Source organism: Morone saxatilis, unplaced genomic scaffold, assembly GCF_004916995.1.
Source record: "Morone saxatilis isolate NCDOM2014 unplaced genomic scaffold, NCSU_SB_2.0 Contig11, whole genome shotgun sequence".
Lineage (NCBI taxonomy): Eukaryota > Metazoa > Chordata > Actinopteri > Moronidae > Morone > Morone saxatilis.
Genome location: NW_023339663.1, coordinates 1,414,048 through 1,430,841, shown reverse-complemented (window position 1 = coordinate 1,430,841; position 16,794 = coordinate 1,414,048). Strand labels below are relative to the sequence as shown.

At 41.4% G+C, this 16,794-nt stretch overlaps 1 protein-coding gene across 1 annotated transcript in view; it reads right to left on the bottom strand.

Moving 5' to 3' along the window:
* The window catches only part of LOC118320846 (SH3 and multiple ankyrin repeat domains protein 2-like), a 39,105-nt gene that overhangs the window by 5,538 nt on the left and 16,773 nt on the right, over window positions 1-16,794 (bottom strand). Inside the window, exons 3-9 of the mRNA XM_035651965.1 lie at window positions 6,834-6,969; window positions 5,527-5,607; window positions 5,396-5,404; window positions 2,823-2,846; window positions 1,788-1,826; window positions 1,074-1,186; window positions 55-160 (exon numbers count right to left, since the gene is read on the bottom strand). Coding sequence (XP_035507858.1) covers window positions 55-160; window positions 1,074-1,186; window positions 1,788-1,826; window positions 2,823-2,846; window positions 5,396-5,404; window positions 5,527-5,607; window positions 6,834-6,969 — 508 coding nt within the window. The remainder of the gene's footprint in view (window positions 1-54; window positions 161-1,073; window positions 1,187-1,787; window positions 1,827-2,822; window positions 2,847-5,395; window positions 5,405-5,526; window positions 5,608-6,833; window positions 6,970-16,794) is intronic.

The window sequence follows — 16,794 nt, the reverse complement described above, 5'->3', positions numbered from 1 at the left end:
TGTCCATCGTTAATGCTCACACACACACACACACACAATGTATATACATCATACCTATGGACTTTTGCTTTTTCATAGTGCCCTTCTCAGGTATCCCCAGGAAGGCCCCTGGCACAGTGGGTGGCACCACTGCTACTCCCTGGCGGTCATGATACATGGACTGTAAACCAGAATGTTGTTAATGATTTACCCAGAAATACAGTTTTATCTCTCTGCTGGCTGTGGAGACCAACACTAACAGTTCCAGATATCTATCATTAAAAATAACCTACAAATCAAACTGCAGTAGCACTTTATTCGGATAGTCCGCCTACAGAGAACTGACTGAGTACTTGTAACATTTTAACAGTTTTGCTTTGTCTTTAAATGTTTAACAGATTTTATACCACAGTCTGGGTGAATACTCGATTCTGATTGGCTGCTGGGTGTCCATTAATCGCTGACACAGGAAACCACAGGAAGTGCATTCTGCGCTCTCTGGCTCATAGCTGCGCCAAAGCGCTCTATGAGAGGAGAGAACTAGAAATATCTCCTGTTGCCATGCGGTATCTAAGGTTTGTTCTATTTACTGGAGTAGTGAACATTGTTTGCAATGCATAAGAACCTTATGGGATGGCAATTATTGTTCAAGGTATTAGTCAAACCCTCAGGTGTTACCAGGGAAATGGAGTTATAGCTTGTTTTTTTCTTTTTCAAGTGGCCATGGTATAAGCGGGATAATGCCAGACGAGAGGTCTATTCATGAACATCTCGTTAGTTATTATCCCTTACATCTATAGAGTATATGTGACACTGAAGGACCTTAACCAAGATGTTTTTTATGCCTAAACCTAACCAAACCTTAACCACAGTGGTGTAAATTCAGAAAATAGTTGTTGAATCTCAGCTAATAAGCTGTTGAAATGTTACAAATACTCTATAAACTATGTGTAGTGTAAAGTGTTACCTCATTTGTGGAGGTGGCAAACATACAGCCAAAAACAATCTAAACACATTTAAAATGAATATAATACACTGAAACAAGACACAAAGTAAGGTCACTATATACTGTGTATGTAGTTCTGATCACTTACATTCATATCAGCTGCCGTAACCAAACAGCGACTGGATGGGCGTGGTTTGATTGTGGCGATCTTCATATCAACAGGTGAGGTCTTCTGGGCGTGTGTCATCTCTTCCACTTTGTCTGTCGAGATAAAGCGAACCGCAATGAGTAACACACACGGCGAGGGCGGGACTTAACTTGCAAAGCCTGGGTAAGGTTGTCACGGGCCAAACGCAAGCTAATCATTCACAGTGACCCTTTCCTGTGTGTCCACACTGAATTGCGGATGAAACTGAAACAAAAAAACATTTAAACAAATTTTGGGGGGCAGGGGGAGGGGCGCACAGGAGGACTTTGATGAAATGTGTCGGGTGTGTCCAGCCTTGCAAGCCGTGCAAGCTCTTTCAAACAGCCGACTCAGCAGCATCATCCAACTCTCAGGGTCGTTCCCTCATTAAATGTAAAATGAGCGATGGATGTGAAGTCTGTCAAGTTTGCCGTTATCTTTCTCAAGCCTTATTTTCGTTTGAACCTGCAACGTGGGAAAGGTGTCAACGGCAAATTTGGCAGAACTGAACTTCCCTCTGGTGTGTGATGATGCCATCAGACCAGAGTCCACCTAAAGGGTTCTGCTCAGAGAAGCTACATGCTAGCCCTGATCTAGCCTTTCACACTGGGTCTCCTCCCTGGCTAGCTCTGTCTGGGATGTAGAAAGCTTCCATGCATTTGGGGGAGTGATTACTTAGAGTGACTTGGAAAACAATCCTCTTCTTCTGCGCATCTACACACAGAGGAGAGGAGTGGGGAAAGGGGAGAGTTGGGGAGGGGAGGAAAGGGGAGGAAAGGAGCGTCAATGACCTTAACTAGAGTTAGAGCTAAAACACACACACAAAAACACACAAAAACACACAAAACAGAAGAAAATGCACATTTCCTCTCTCTCCAATCCGTCTCCCAATTGGACTGCAGCTACAGCATATCAGACAACATGCAACACGGTTGCCCTGGAAACCTATCTGTGAGTGAAACATTTCCTGGAATAAACCTCCCCCTCCTTACACACACACACATACTCACACACATACACGGTTACACACGTCCTGCAACACAGGAGAAAAAAAAATAAGGCACACACGAAGAAACATGACAGCAAACCTTTTTAGGTCAGGTAAAATGAACAAACATTGACATACAGTAACAGTGTTTTGTTGTTTGCATACACACACACACTCTCACACACACAGTAAAATGCTCTGTTCTCCCTCATTAAAGGTCTGCAGCTATGTTCCTTTGCATCTGAAGCTTGAAATTCTCCCAGAAAGTAAATTATGTGGGCTCGCTGCTGCAGATTCTGCCTACGTGAAGGGTTTAGGAGGCACTCTGAGGTGAACTACACCTTTTGCTCAAAAGTGAATAACTGGAAAACTCGGCATCCACGTCAAAAAGGAAGAAACAAATCATCTGTGGTTGTGAACAAGAGTCAGAGGAGTTTAAACATCTTTCTGTTTGACATCACTACAACATTAAACCATGCACTGACAACATTGAGAACACAGTGAAGATCAAAACATCTGTAAAGAACACATTGTAAATCATGCAAATACACTACGGGTGTAACGCCATTTGGTTTCACTGAAAGTCAAACATCAGACAAATCAAATTCTTCTAGAAATATTCAAATAAATCTACAACATATACAACAGTGTTAGTTAATCACAGTGAGTCACGGGGGTGGGGAAATGCTGGATCAGATTTAAACATGCCTACAGCAACTTACCACCTTTCTTTTTCCTTAGAGTTGCTTAAAGGGGTGACAGAAAAAGATTCTTCAAAGCACAAAAACAGACTCAAAACTTCTCCCAAGATGAACAGAAGTGTACTTGTATTGTAGCTTTGTTTAATTTTTGCAAAAAGTATTCACTCAGTGTATTTTTTATCTATTTAAATTTGTCCTACCGCTGCAGATGTTGTGCGCATTTACATTCCTATGGAAGCTCTTCAGACTAAACAGCGAGCAATACTATTACTACTATAAATGTGTCAAGTAAAGAATGAAATGCAAATGTGTCAAATAAGCAGCTCCAGGAAAGACATGCTGACCAGAGGTATTTTTCTGTCAGCAATTTTCTGCAATATAAGTGGATTCCCTCTCCTGTCATTTATTTATTCATTCACCTTTCATCTCTCTGCCTGCTCTTTGCACACCTTTGACACAGGGCACAAAGCTGTAATTACTAATGATTGATCCTGTAGTGTATAACACCGATCAAGCTGCTGATGCTAATGATGTTTTTATGACTGATTCATCTGTTTTTTTATTCTTTATTAACCATTGAATCGATATAATGAAGAAATATAGGGAGAAATGTCCATAAAAAGTCCCCACAACCCAAGGTGACACCTTTAAATTGCTTGTTGTCCCAACAGTGGTCCAATTTACAATAAAACAAACCAAAACACTCACGTATGCAAAGTTGGAACCAGTGAATCTGCTTAATTAAACCCACATTTGACGAATTAATTAATCGACTCTTTGTTTCAGCAGTAAGTAGTTTCTTTCTGTGTTTTGCAAAAGAGATGTTAAAGTTAGAATCCTTAAACCCCCATTTTTGATATTTATGGTCAACATTTTTTCTGCATGTGTATACATTCAGTAATAATCAACATAAAATATTTATTTTTGTTGGTGGTGGCGGAGACCGCCATTCCCGTACTGGATTTAGATCGCCTGCCTACTGTAAGCATGAGGGATTCACTGGGAAAGGATACATACATATAATCGAGTGCAACTTTATTTCACTGACAACAGCCTCACTGTTCACTCTCTTTACACCAGTGGTTCTAAAACTGTGGGACAGGCTCCCCTTGTGAGAGAAAAGTATAGAGTGAAACTATGTTGAATTTTAAAACTTTAACATAATAGTGAAGTTAGAAATGAAAATGAAAAGAGATATTAGAGGGTTCCCGCTCTTTTTAAGAAATCATTAAGAGGTTTTCTTGACAATACAGGACAGCACATAGGATCATATAATTTACCAGTAGGCCTAATATTGACTCGCATTCGTGGAGTGTCCACTGCGGTCTCCAGCAGTTTTACTAGTTTTCCTCGAACTGTAACATCAATGACTCAAAGGCAAAAAGGTCAGTCTGTTCCACTCCACGTCTATTAAACCCGCTTTGAAGTATAATATTGCGCTCCATAGTAGTCTAGACTAGTAGCCAAATAGTCGAGTTTAAACAAAATACGCACCCAGGTTTACGTGGTCGATCAAGTGAGGGGCTGGAATATAATTTAATATAATTAAACTTTTCCAGGACAACATATCCAGGATATTTAGACATCAATTTCTAGGTGTTTCCATGACTGGAAAACTAGTCTCTGTATTCCAGGTTTTCCATGCTGCCTGGGAACCTATTATTTTATCTTTAATATCACAATCCAAATGATATCCATAATATTAACTACTCTTATGTAGCGGAGGGCAAAGTTCAGGTGAGCAGGCATATGGAGAATAAACATAGTGTCAGATCCATGGAAAAGAGTCGGCACTCTGGTTTGTAATTAAGGATTTAAAATTCACTCGTCACTCCTGATGATTCACGGTGCTCAGCGGGCGGACGTCCCGCTCCACCAGAAAGAGCTCTAAATGCACAGTAGGGCGCAGATTCTAGAGGTTATTCTTATAACATCTTACTTCTGATAGTTCAAATTATCTTAACAGCGGCGTAGGATTGTCAACCGGTCTATCGCCTTCTATCTCACATGCTTCCTCCCTTCAGTGCTGCCTTCACACCTCCCTCCCTCCCTCCTTCTATCATCCCTCCTTCCTTCCTTCCCCTCTTAGGCCTGTTCAGCACCAATGTGGCCTCCCTCTGCTCGTGTGCCTCAGAAACGCTGACTGCCCTGTCTGTCAGAAGGTATTAGGAGGGCACTTTTAATAGAACGAGGGTCCTCGAAGTGGTACTGACCACACACACACACACACACACACACACACACACACAGACACAGACACAGACACACAGAGATATAACAACAAGGAAACAAAGATAATACTATCACACTAATATCATATTTTTGGCTTATTTGCTCCTTGTAGCCACAGCCACAGCTCATGGGTGCGGGGATCTTTAGAAGTAAGAGTCCTTCATGCATAATGGCAAAGGAGGACAGGAGATGAGGAGGGAGGGAAAGCAGAAAAAAAGAACAAAACTTCAAAGCAAAGTGATCAAATGATGAAACTTAAATTGCATTAGCCAAAAAAAAGCTTCATTCAGCCGGTGTGAGCCGATGGATGTTGCAGTTAAGCAAAATGGATGGCAAAAGGTTATGCAGCATTAACTGCTTACCTTTATCCACTATTGAGAGATTAAACAATCAATGAGATTAAGAAAGAAGAACAAAAACAGAGAGAGAGCTGTTGTTAGACACAGACTTCCTAATGACATCCTGAGTAGAAGTCAAACCGGGAAGTTCTTACCGAGTTCCTCCAGTTCGGAGGTCATTGACTTGGAGCGCATTGACAGGGCTGTGGTGGGGGCTCTCTTTGGTGGTGGAGGAGCTGAGGGACACAGCGAGACACATAAAATACACACGTCATTTAGTTTTATTCAGAGATAAAGTGGCTTTACAGTTTCTCATACACTGTGTTCATGAATTAGAGAGCAGCAACCGCTCTGAACTGTGACATGAGTTATATTTTGCTTTAGTAAAGTGTGAAGTGGTTAAAAACTAGGTGCTTGAACCGGAGACGGTTCCCTGTTGGAGGAAATCTGATGCTTTCACATCACCAATGATGACGACAGGCGTTAAAATGTGAGGTAGGATAACACATGTGTAGCCACCTCTCTACCACAGGAACTGCAGGTGGAGGAGTTAAGTGTAGTGCAGAACTTACAAACACAGGAACAAATAGTCGAATCTTTATAGTGAACAGCCAATCTGATTTGACATATGGACATAATTCTGAGTTGGGTAAAGCCGTAGAAAACTGGTGTTGGGAAGGAAAATGTGATTTCAAGCTTTGAATTGAGACAAAGATTGTAAAAAGAAATAACACAAACCCACCCTCGCTCTTTTTAATACACCCACGGGTTTCACTGCAACAGCTTTACTTGGTCTTGTACGTCCGGTGCTGTAGACTAATGTTACATAGCTAATGTTGGCAAACTTTAGGTAGAAATGGCTGAATAACACACTTAATTCTTCACTTTCTGCTAATGTTACACTGTGTTTTAGCATTTCCCTTCGTACTGTAATTCTCACTTGTGTCCGGTTCCATAGGCTCCCTTTAATTCTCAGTGTGTGAAGTTTTGAATTGTTCAGTTCTGATAATCTAACAACCAACAGGCTATAATTACGCTGTCTTAATCCTCCCCAAAAAACTGTTCGCAGCTGACTTTTGACAGCCAGCAGCTTTGTATGAAACATGTGACCTTCTGGTGCTGTGTTATTTTTGTTGTTTGCATTGTGAACATGGAGTAAGTCAGGTTCCTTGCTGCCTCTGAGGGATATTATTACGTAACACATCATCAGTCTGCACACTGCTTTACTGCAGTCTTTGGTATTTTAATACAGGAGGGACAACTGTTACAGCAGAAGGGTTTTCACACCATTTTATTACACACAGTGCACAGCTGTGTCCTGCTGCTCCACACCAGAAGCTCATCGTCCTTACTTTATCTTCGAATCCACGTTTGGCTTTGTGTTGGGAAGGACTATCTCACTCCGTTTCTAGATTTTCTTTAATGTAGCACTCTTAAACGTGTAATCTAGCAGCTGCTGTACCTTTTTTGCGTGCCGTGTCCTCAGGGTCCAGATTCCGGCTCACTGTCACCACCTTGATCAGGAGCCGGTTGCCTCCCTGGCGGATCATGTTGACCACCTGCCTGTGGCCCACCTTCACCACATTATCCTGGTTGACCTGCCGTAAACACACAACAGTAGAGTGATTCATTGGATATAATTCTTTTTAGTTTGATTGTGTATTTGAGAACATGGACTTGCTTTCTATGTTTATGCAAGGCAGTGGCAACAAAACCATCTCTGAAAACCAAACGTAAGCCACAATCCTTAACTTGTATGGCAATATAGAAACAACAAGGGTGGAAAGCAGCAAGAAAAAACAGTTATGCATAATGTGCAGCAGAACTGGGACCGATGCTGTTTGCAGGTAGACAGCTCAGAGATTGACAACTGATTTGGCAAGAACTTGACCAACCATGGGGAAAAGGGAGGGACTAACATTATATGAAAAGGTGTCCCAATTTCTAGGGCTGCCCCCAATCGTCGACCTAGTCAAGAAGAAGAGTCGACCCAATTTTTAATTAGTTAGCTCGTCACAGAAAAACCAAAATGTTCAGGAGCTGCGCCTTTGTCACCGAGACCGAAGTATCAGAGGATTGTTGCAACACAGACCTTTTCTCTTGTAACACAGTTTGATTGACATTGCTCTCACTACACCTGCTGGGTGGGATAAATTACACCATCAACGCTACTGGAACAGTGCGGTTGGAATAGATTTCACTTCACTTTCATTTTGACATTTGTGGAAAAAGTGCCACAACCATGGCAGGACCTTTCCCCTGGTGAAATCTGGTCTGAGCAGCACAGCTTCAACCACCATGACCTGAGCAGAGGTCTCAACAGTCGAAGTCGAGTGCAGGATATTAAGAGACAAGTTGTGACTTTAACAGTTAGTTTCCCCTTTGATTCTTCCGGCAGATAATGGCGCGCAGCACTGAGTAGACTTCAAGGAAAAGGCTGAAAAAAGCAGTTTGGAACCTGACCGTGGATATGCAAATATGGTGGCAGGGTGTTAGCGCTTTCTTCCTGTCCTTCTGCCAATCTTCATAATTGCAGTATTCATGTTGGCGGCAGGAGAGGGAGCTGCAGCCGCTGCCCTCACAGTCGCTCTTCAAAGACAATCAGAACAAGTTGTGGCCCCCCCGAAAAATAAAAAAAAATCCAGCTGCTGAAAATTCACCCCCAATCCGGTTATAATTAAAGGCGACTTGTGTGTGTTTCTCTGCAGAGTTCACAGACACCAGCGGGCCACATACAGCTCGTATATTAACATCAGAATGTAGCTGGTACCCAAAACGCCACACACCCCCACGCTCATATCAGATTTTTGTCTGTGCAAATAAACACACACACATTTTATACTTTCTCTTTCAATCACACACATGCCCACATGGACGGCTTTTAATCTCATTACCGCTCGTCTAATTTAATATGGGCCCTGCTGCAACCGCTCCTCTCATCTCCTCTCCGGTCTGCTCCGCCCCTCCTCTCTTCCTCCAGACAAATAGTGGAGGAGGGGGTCAGATGGAGGGATGAAAGAGAGACCGGCCTGCAGCGACAGAGAGGGATGATGGATGGCAGGAGGGACAGAAAAGCTAGAGTGGTGGATGAGGGGGGAAATGTAGAGGACGATGGCGTAACGGCGGCGTGGCGAGGCTATGGAGACGTAGGGGTGGACGCACGAGGAGGAAGACTTGATTTTCTCTCTTGTGGTTTTAATCTAACGTCACGAGGGCGGACATTTTGGTAATTAGAGAGAAATGCTCCAACAGCTGTTTGTGCATGACCCCGTGTTCCCTCCGTCGTGCTCCATCACACACTCTGAGGTACGCTGATACACTCCAGTACACACACACACACACACACAGACACATATAGGGGTAGCTTTATGTAATCCGCTCTGTATTTCCACCCTGTTATGTAACTATGCTTGAAGGATGGATTCACACACACACTCACATAAACACACACACACACACACACTCGTGAATAATTTCTTCTGCCAAAATCATAGTAAAGAGTCTGTTTGGATTTGTTGTGAGACTGATTTGGAGAGCGTGTTTTACAAGGATCACGACATGATGACAAAAAACTGAGAGCATATTTATCTTTAGGGGTTGAGTTTATATCTCAGTGACTATTTCTTTCCACTGTCTCTCTATACGTCAGCTGTTACAATATGAAAGTGAATTTACTGTTATATTTATTCATTAAAGCTGTAATCATTTCCTCATTAAACAGTGTATAAGCTCTGGCCTCTATGTTCTATATAAAGTTTTGAGTTGTAGACAGGTTATCCCAAATGCTTCCAACAATGCTTCAAACTCAGAGAAATTCTTTCATTTTATTCACGTAACACGCCCGTTTCACCATTCGCCTGTCAATGGCGTCATATTTCCCCTTTTGTGCCTGCGTCACCATATTCATTGTGTTTTTAGTCGGTTTTAATCACAGGGTCTGTTTGTTTTGGAGAGAGAGGAGACTCTGGGATAATTGCGGACTCCTTGGGTAGAAACCCTCTGAACCATGAAAACACTGAAGGAATCCTAACCAAGGAGAAGCTGACTGCAATGACGCCAATGGTGGTGAAGACAACAACTCCCATGATCCCACGCTGCTTCCTGCCACCTCATCTAACTTCCTCTTTGGTTATTGTTTATACTTTTAGGTGGGCTTAAATAAAACATTTAACAAGCTGCACAGCATAAAGACTTGAGCTATGATCAACAGCACCAACCTGACACCAAACATCTCTCTCTAAACCTAGAAGAAAGTCTGACCTAAAGCACACCAGGTCTAAAAACTACTTCCTGTGTCATCTGGAAGGAGGAAGCAATAATGAATGTTTGTAGTTTATCTCAGCTTTTCACTATAGAAAATGTCTGCAGATTTTAAAAGCTTTTTACATACTTTACATAGAGGTGTAATCTAGGACAAAGGTGGCTTTAATTGTCATTATGTGTCCTAAATATGACCGGCAGCCATCTGGTGCCAAAGACTATCTTTGAGCAGAGACAGACGTGTTGATCTTCCCCCATAAAGGACTCACTCAGGTCTCAAACGTGGTCCATGCAAGTATTCGAACACACATAACACCTCATTATCAGTTTGACCTACTACAGAGAAAAAGGAAGTAAACTACTAATTATAATTACTAATTAACCATTAAACAGCATAGGATAATAGAAAAAACTAAAAAATAGAAAAAGCAACAGTGGAGTAAAAATAGCTATAAACACAAACTATCTGATTAATTAAAATATTTAATTTTTCTTTGCTTGTCTATTTTAATCATTAATAATATTGAATTAAATAAATAAATACATTTTTCACCCTCGGTGGTGGTCAGACGATGGTGTCAAGGTGCAAATCAATGCGTCAGCTATCAGTTACATGTAGACGCTTAGTGATATTGATTGTTTCCACAGTAATTGTTGCTCGTGTGAATGCAGCCATCGAACACAGACACACATATGAGTTACACACGTGTGTGATTTATTGAATGAGTAAGTGAGGAGCTGTGTTCTTTGTCTGGCTGGAAGAAAAAAGGAAAAAGAGAGATGAAGCACGAAGGCCATAAACTGCCAAAATGGTGCCTGAACCAATAACTACAAGAGAGAAAAACAGCATTGAACTGGCAGCTTTATGGCTGAACATTAACAGTTTAATCAATAGCACACACACACACACACAGACGCAAAACACACAAAGAAATCAGGCCTCTGAAACAATATGCATGTAAAAGCCGTTCTTCAGTCAGATCAAGCAGAAGGGCCTATTCAAAAGCCATTATCATTATCATAACCATTATAATAGTAAGGAAGGGGTTAACAGACGCCGACAGAGGTCAGCTGATCTCTCTTCAGTAACAGAAATACAGACACAGAAATATATACGTAACCTCTTTTATTATTTGTTCATTTGAACACTTAAGAGTTTTTTAGTTTGATTTAAAAGACAGGTGCCTTGAAATTATTAGTTTTCTCAGTTTTTGTTTTTTACAGTGATATAATGATCTTATAGTTTAGGCTGTAGGAAAAGATACAATAATTCATGTGAAACTATATAATCTGTGGTTGTGTTGGAAGTTACTGTAAGACTCACCCAGGGATTGGAGGGTATCGGAAAAAGAGGAGGTATGAAGGTTAATTTTTATTTATTTACACAGTTTAAAGTTGTAGGGACAGCGCACATTAACATTGTACTGTACCTGGAATAACGGAATAATTCATGACTTTTCTTTGTTTTAGCCACAAATCGGTCGACCAGTACAGAAGACACATAACATACATTAACAAGAACAACAATACTGCACATATAGCACAGCACACTTCATAAAAACACACAAAGCACTTAAAAACAAGGACAACAATGAATAAAACATACAACAAAGCACGCTTCAAGTTATTTGAATAAGTTATGGTCACGCACTTTAAATACATTTTAAATGAGGTGTTTGTTTCTGTTTTTTTTAATCAAACATTTTCACTATTAAAGGTGAATTCTGTGATTCCAACTGGAACCTGCTGCACTGCTCAAATTGATTCAGGGGTCTTTCATTGCAAGGAGGAACACTAGATAACAATTACAACCACAGCACAAGTTAACTTAAACTCTGCATTTATGTATGAGAGTTTAAATTTGTTTAATATTGGCTTATTTGTTAAAAAGTTTGTCCCAGGGTTGCTCCGCTTAAAATACAAACTTCTAAATACAACCTTCGGGTAGTTTCAAAGTGAAAAATCGAGTGAACATAAAATTAAGGATAAATGTCATCCAGGCTCGAGTAGCTACAGAAAGTTAATGTCAGCAATAAAAAACACGAACTTTCTCAGAAAAGGTGAGAGAAATGGGGACGAGGTGGAGACGTACTGAGGGTCAGAAAAATGTAGAGCAGTGAGAGAGACAACGTCACCCTCATCCTTTCCCAGAGCCCGTCTATAAAAGCATACGGAGGGGAAGCTGCAGCAGACGGAGGCTCTTGATCTCACTCAATGATCCAACCAGATCTCTGTGGTGGAAGAAAACCAAACAGTCCTAAAAATGAATGACCAGTGTGAGCGATTTCTGGTCTGTCCACTCGTCTTTTTCAATATCATACACATAGGTTGTTTGAGGCAGTTGATCAAATGATTAATACGCCGTTTATATTATGAAGACACAGGTTACACAGCTCGAGGTTGATGATTTTCTATTTCTATTTTTAATGATGTGTCCATTGTTCTTCCATGGAACAAACAAATTAGTCTATTTATGTATCAAAGTATGTATGTAAAGTTTAGTGTCAGCAGCATTTCAGTGACTATATTTCAGAATGAAGCAGGTCCTAACTTCACCTTAAAATGGTATAGGCCTCAAAAAAACACATCAGTCAGGCTCTAATCTAAGGCAACATGAGGTGAGGGATTGCTGGCACTAAGGTCGACTGTGACTTTATGAATGTGACTGATTGCAGTAACACTGAATTACATAATGACATTGATGAACAAACTGTTTTTAATGTGGATCAGTCATGGCTGAGACCCAATCCGCTTAGAAAGGTCAGTATCACCCTGATCCAACGGATTGGATCAGTGCATCCTCCCTCATTTATCCCTCACTTCTTAACCAAATGTAACTAATTTTTAACTCTTTTGACTTGCCAATCAGGCCAAAATACAAAAAATAAAGACAGATATAAAACAGACATTTAACCACAAAATAACAATACATCAATAATATATGTCCTTCCTTTGTGCAGTAAAAAAAGAAATGCGATTAAACATACATGTAACCACACACACACACAGACACAGACATGTACATGTACCTGTATATGCCTGCATACCTTCACCCACACATAAAAGGAGCAGCATTCATCAGCATTTGAAACATGGAGCTGATCTGCATCTAAGACTGGGGGCTGGGTAAGAGCTCTCTGAATTCAGTGCATGTGTGTTTTCCCCTTGTAGGAAGCTGGAGTACATCAAAGCAGGCTCATTAAATACAGAAATATACAGACAGAAACTGTGTGTGCGTAAGAGAGAGAGGAGACACAGGAAAACATAAAGAAGAATAAGTCTAGGAGGATATGAAATAGGATGGAGGGGGGGCAGGGAAGATGGAGAGAGACTAGAGACAGGAGTTTTTATTTCTGATGACTCAGAAGTCCTTACTTAGAAGAGTCTTGACTCTGATGACAATCATGTGGCTGAATATCAAACTGACGATGCAGAGCCACGTTAGGGCACACACACACACACACACACACACACACACACAACACACACACAACACGTAACACTCTGCATGTATTCCTCAATTCCTTCAGTGGCTGGCCTGCTTGGAACCAGCACACCGGCCCTCACCATACTGTATGAATTTCACTCGAAACACACACACAAGGTCAGATTCACTCATTTTCAAGCCCTCTTGAAATACACTCCGACAGCACGTACGCGATATAAGAGACTAACAGCCCAGGGACACAGACAGACTGACTGAAAGAGTTGTCTATATTTGAATGTGTCGGCTGGTTGCGGGTGTCCAGGTTATCACCGGAGTGAAGTCACGAGACAGAGTTGTCAGCCAATGGCCAAACAGAAATAGATAAGCCTCTCATGCAGCACAGAGGAGGACACTAATGGATAGTTCATAGCGTTAACTACCGCTCTGCCCTACTGGCACAGATCCAAACAGTCGACGAAGCAGCGACAGGCGCAAACCCACGTCTGCATCACGCCCTGAGCTCACACCCACTCACCCTGACACACCAGGCCAGACACATTACAGTACTGTTTGTTTTCCTCAGTTGTACATCTTTGATTTGTTTGGGCTCACACTGTACAATTACAAGTTAAAGGTGATATATGTGTCGCTTTTGTGACGGCCTCAGGGTTGGCCCTACTCTGGTTCTTGTTGGCGGTTTTTCCCTTTGTTTCAGGAAGTGAGGGGTGGGTTGCCTTAGTTATGACTTTACATTATGTCCCAAGTAATCGTGGTGCAACTAATTTTAGTAGCTGATTTAGTTACAAACTGACTAGTAGTTACTAAGCTACTCTAGTGTCGACTTTACACCATAACTAAGGAGAGCTGGTGCCCTGGACTGCCGAATGAACTTGTTGGTTGTATTTTGTGTTTCCCAATCATACACACACCTCACTACTCATTCACACAGACATGTGTTTATTGTTTATTTACTTAATTAAACACTGACCATTATTTTCAGACCATGTGTGGCTGTTTTGTCACACTTCTGAGCCATGTTGTTACAAAGTGGGGGCTCGTCCAGGAGCTTCTTTTAACCATCTCTAGAATTTGGTTGTCTTTACATAGACGAGCCCAGCACACATCTAAGTACAGGAAATGAGAAAGGTGACCGAGGCTTGCTCAATTGTCATTGGAGCAAGAGCTAAAGGGGCGGGAATTAGGAAGGGGTCAATTATATGCATATTGCAATAGTACGGCTCCCCAAAACAAATTCAGTTTACTTACATTTTTTATTTACACTGTATCGACAATCGCAACAGACATTATCTCAGGACACTTTTCTTACAGAGCAGTTCCCATTGTGAGCAAGCGCTTGGTGAAAAGTGGAAAAAGGAAATACTTCCATTTAAGAGGCAGAAACCTGGTTCTAGGTTGGCGGTGGTGTGCCTCCTGTCGGGTTTAGAGACAAAGACTAGGAAAGAAAATTTCTTCATCTTCAGAAAAATAGGGGTCAACTACTTTACAACTCTGAGTTCCCTTGAAGACGAAATAGAAAACCAAGAAGGTTTCAGACTCAGGTTGGCCTGGGCCACCAATTTAGTCCTCCCTCACCAGCCTCGTCCCTTCTGTCCTCCACTCTCTTGCAAACTACACTCCAGACTCTCTGTCTCCAGAGTCTCCGCTTAGCTTTACTCTAAAAGCTGCATTATCACTGTGTACACAGTAAGGCACAACATGTTCCCGGTTGCTAGGCGACAGTTGCTGTGTGATACCGCTGGAGGTGGGAGTGGTGCTGAGAATATTGTCGGTGTTTGGGGGGTGGTGGATTGTACCATTCATCATTAAATGGGGACTTAATTTGATACTGAGCTCTCTTTTTTTTGTCAATGGACTGCTTCGCCAAAATTTCACCCCCATTTCCTTCTTCTCCCAGTGCAGCCATCTTGAAAGGTTTTAGTCTCTTGCCATATTTTGACAGTGGGCTGTGTTGTGGTTGTTTTAAAAATAAAAAGCAGCTCCCTGAGCTCCGTGGGCTCAGGCATGCTGCTCTTTGTGCGCTGTACCTATAAATACATTATTTATAGGAAACGACGCTTCCACTGTGTTATTTTAAGACTGAATGTCATGTGATTTCCGTGCGTGTCTATGCATATGTGCGTTGACGTGTAGGGTTGGTGAACACACAGCTGCATGTGTGAGAGATTCCTGACTTTAACTGAGAGGTACTGATCAGTGCTAAAGTGGGGAGGGAGTAAGTAGCTGAGGGGAACTGATGATGATGGAGGACTTCCTTCATTTTTTTCCACATCCGAAGCCCAAGACTGAAGCAGCAGTGGGGTTCCCAGAACAAAAATCAATACACAGTATTAGAGCAACATGAACCTTGACCAGGCTTAGGCATGTCACATGTCATGTCAGACAATAGTCAGTCTGATAAAAAGCCACACATGGACAAATTCATTCATTGTAGAAACATCAGATTTGTATACTTCACTTTGGGATAAAACCAACACTGTCTGGGAAATGGATTTTGGAGAAACTATTCCATGTGAAGACATCATTTCACATTCCTCTTCTTTCTGTATTCGAAAATTGACTTTGAGCAAGTAGATTTCTGACCCAGGAAAGTGAAAAAACAATCAAACATAAACGTTAAACCCAGTTTCTGTCTCTCAGAAGGACTTTTTAGTCTTTGGCTGTTTTGTGACAAACGCTGCAAATGCAACCTTGGCAATAAACTGTACAGTAAGGAGGAATACATCACTGCAGAAAACCCTTCACACACACACGCCTGGTCGCAGAAAGCACACTAAACACAAATGGACTGGTAAAAGCACACACAAACATGTATATATGAACTTTACACACACACAGGCCATCTGTCTAAGCTGCACTGGGCCGAAGGGAAGAGCTGAACACTTCCTTATCTATTATCTTTCCTCTATGTGATTTCAAGTCTACTTTATCACTCCCACAGCATTATATTATATTTACAGAGACACTTCCTCTTGTGGGTTTTCATTGAAACTCTGAAAACAGGAAATGTAATAGCTGCAGGCCAACTTCTTTCTATACAATGCGAGGTCTCAGGATGAAAACTTTGAGGGGCTCATAATGTAGCCATTTTATCTTCCACTCACCTCAGAGTGACCTTGAGTCAAACATCTACGTTGTGATGAGCCTTCCTGGAAAATTAAAAACTCTTAGTTTCATCCTAGAATGATCCCAGTCTGACATGATCTCATCCCAAAATCCTCTTTCAGCAGGAAATCGATAATATTATAAAAGCAAGGGTGCTCTCAAAGTGTTCTCTTCAACATCTAAATATCGAATATTACATTATTCTACCTAAACCGATGTCTAACAATATAAAATGTATCACCCCAAACAAAAGTGCTCTTCTCTATTATATTAAGTTACTACAATCTTCTAAAAACTACAGCTATTATTCTCAAACCTCCTTACGTATTATGATCCTTGTCATAGCTGTATGCTCTGTGTTCTGCTATGTTCTCTGTGTGTTTGTGTGTGTGTTGTTTAGGTGGACTGGAGTGTGGGAGAGACTGCAGCCAACTGGAACCTAAGGCTAAATCATTTTAGCAGTTTTCAAAAACATCTACCAAAAATATACAAAAACAGCAGCAAATGTTGCATTTCTAGGGACTATTTTCAGCAGTGGATGAATCCACATTTGGTGCTCTAGTGAGTATTTGGGGCAGCAGGACGGTGTATGTGGGATTGAGTCAAAATAAAC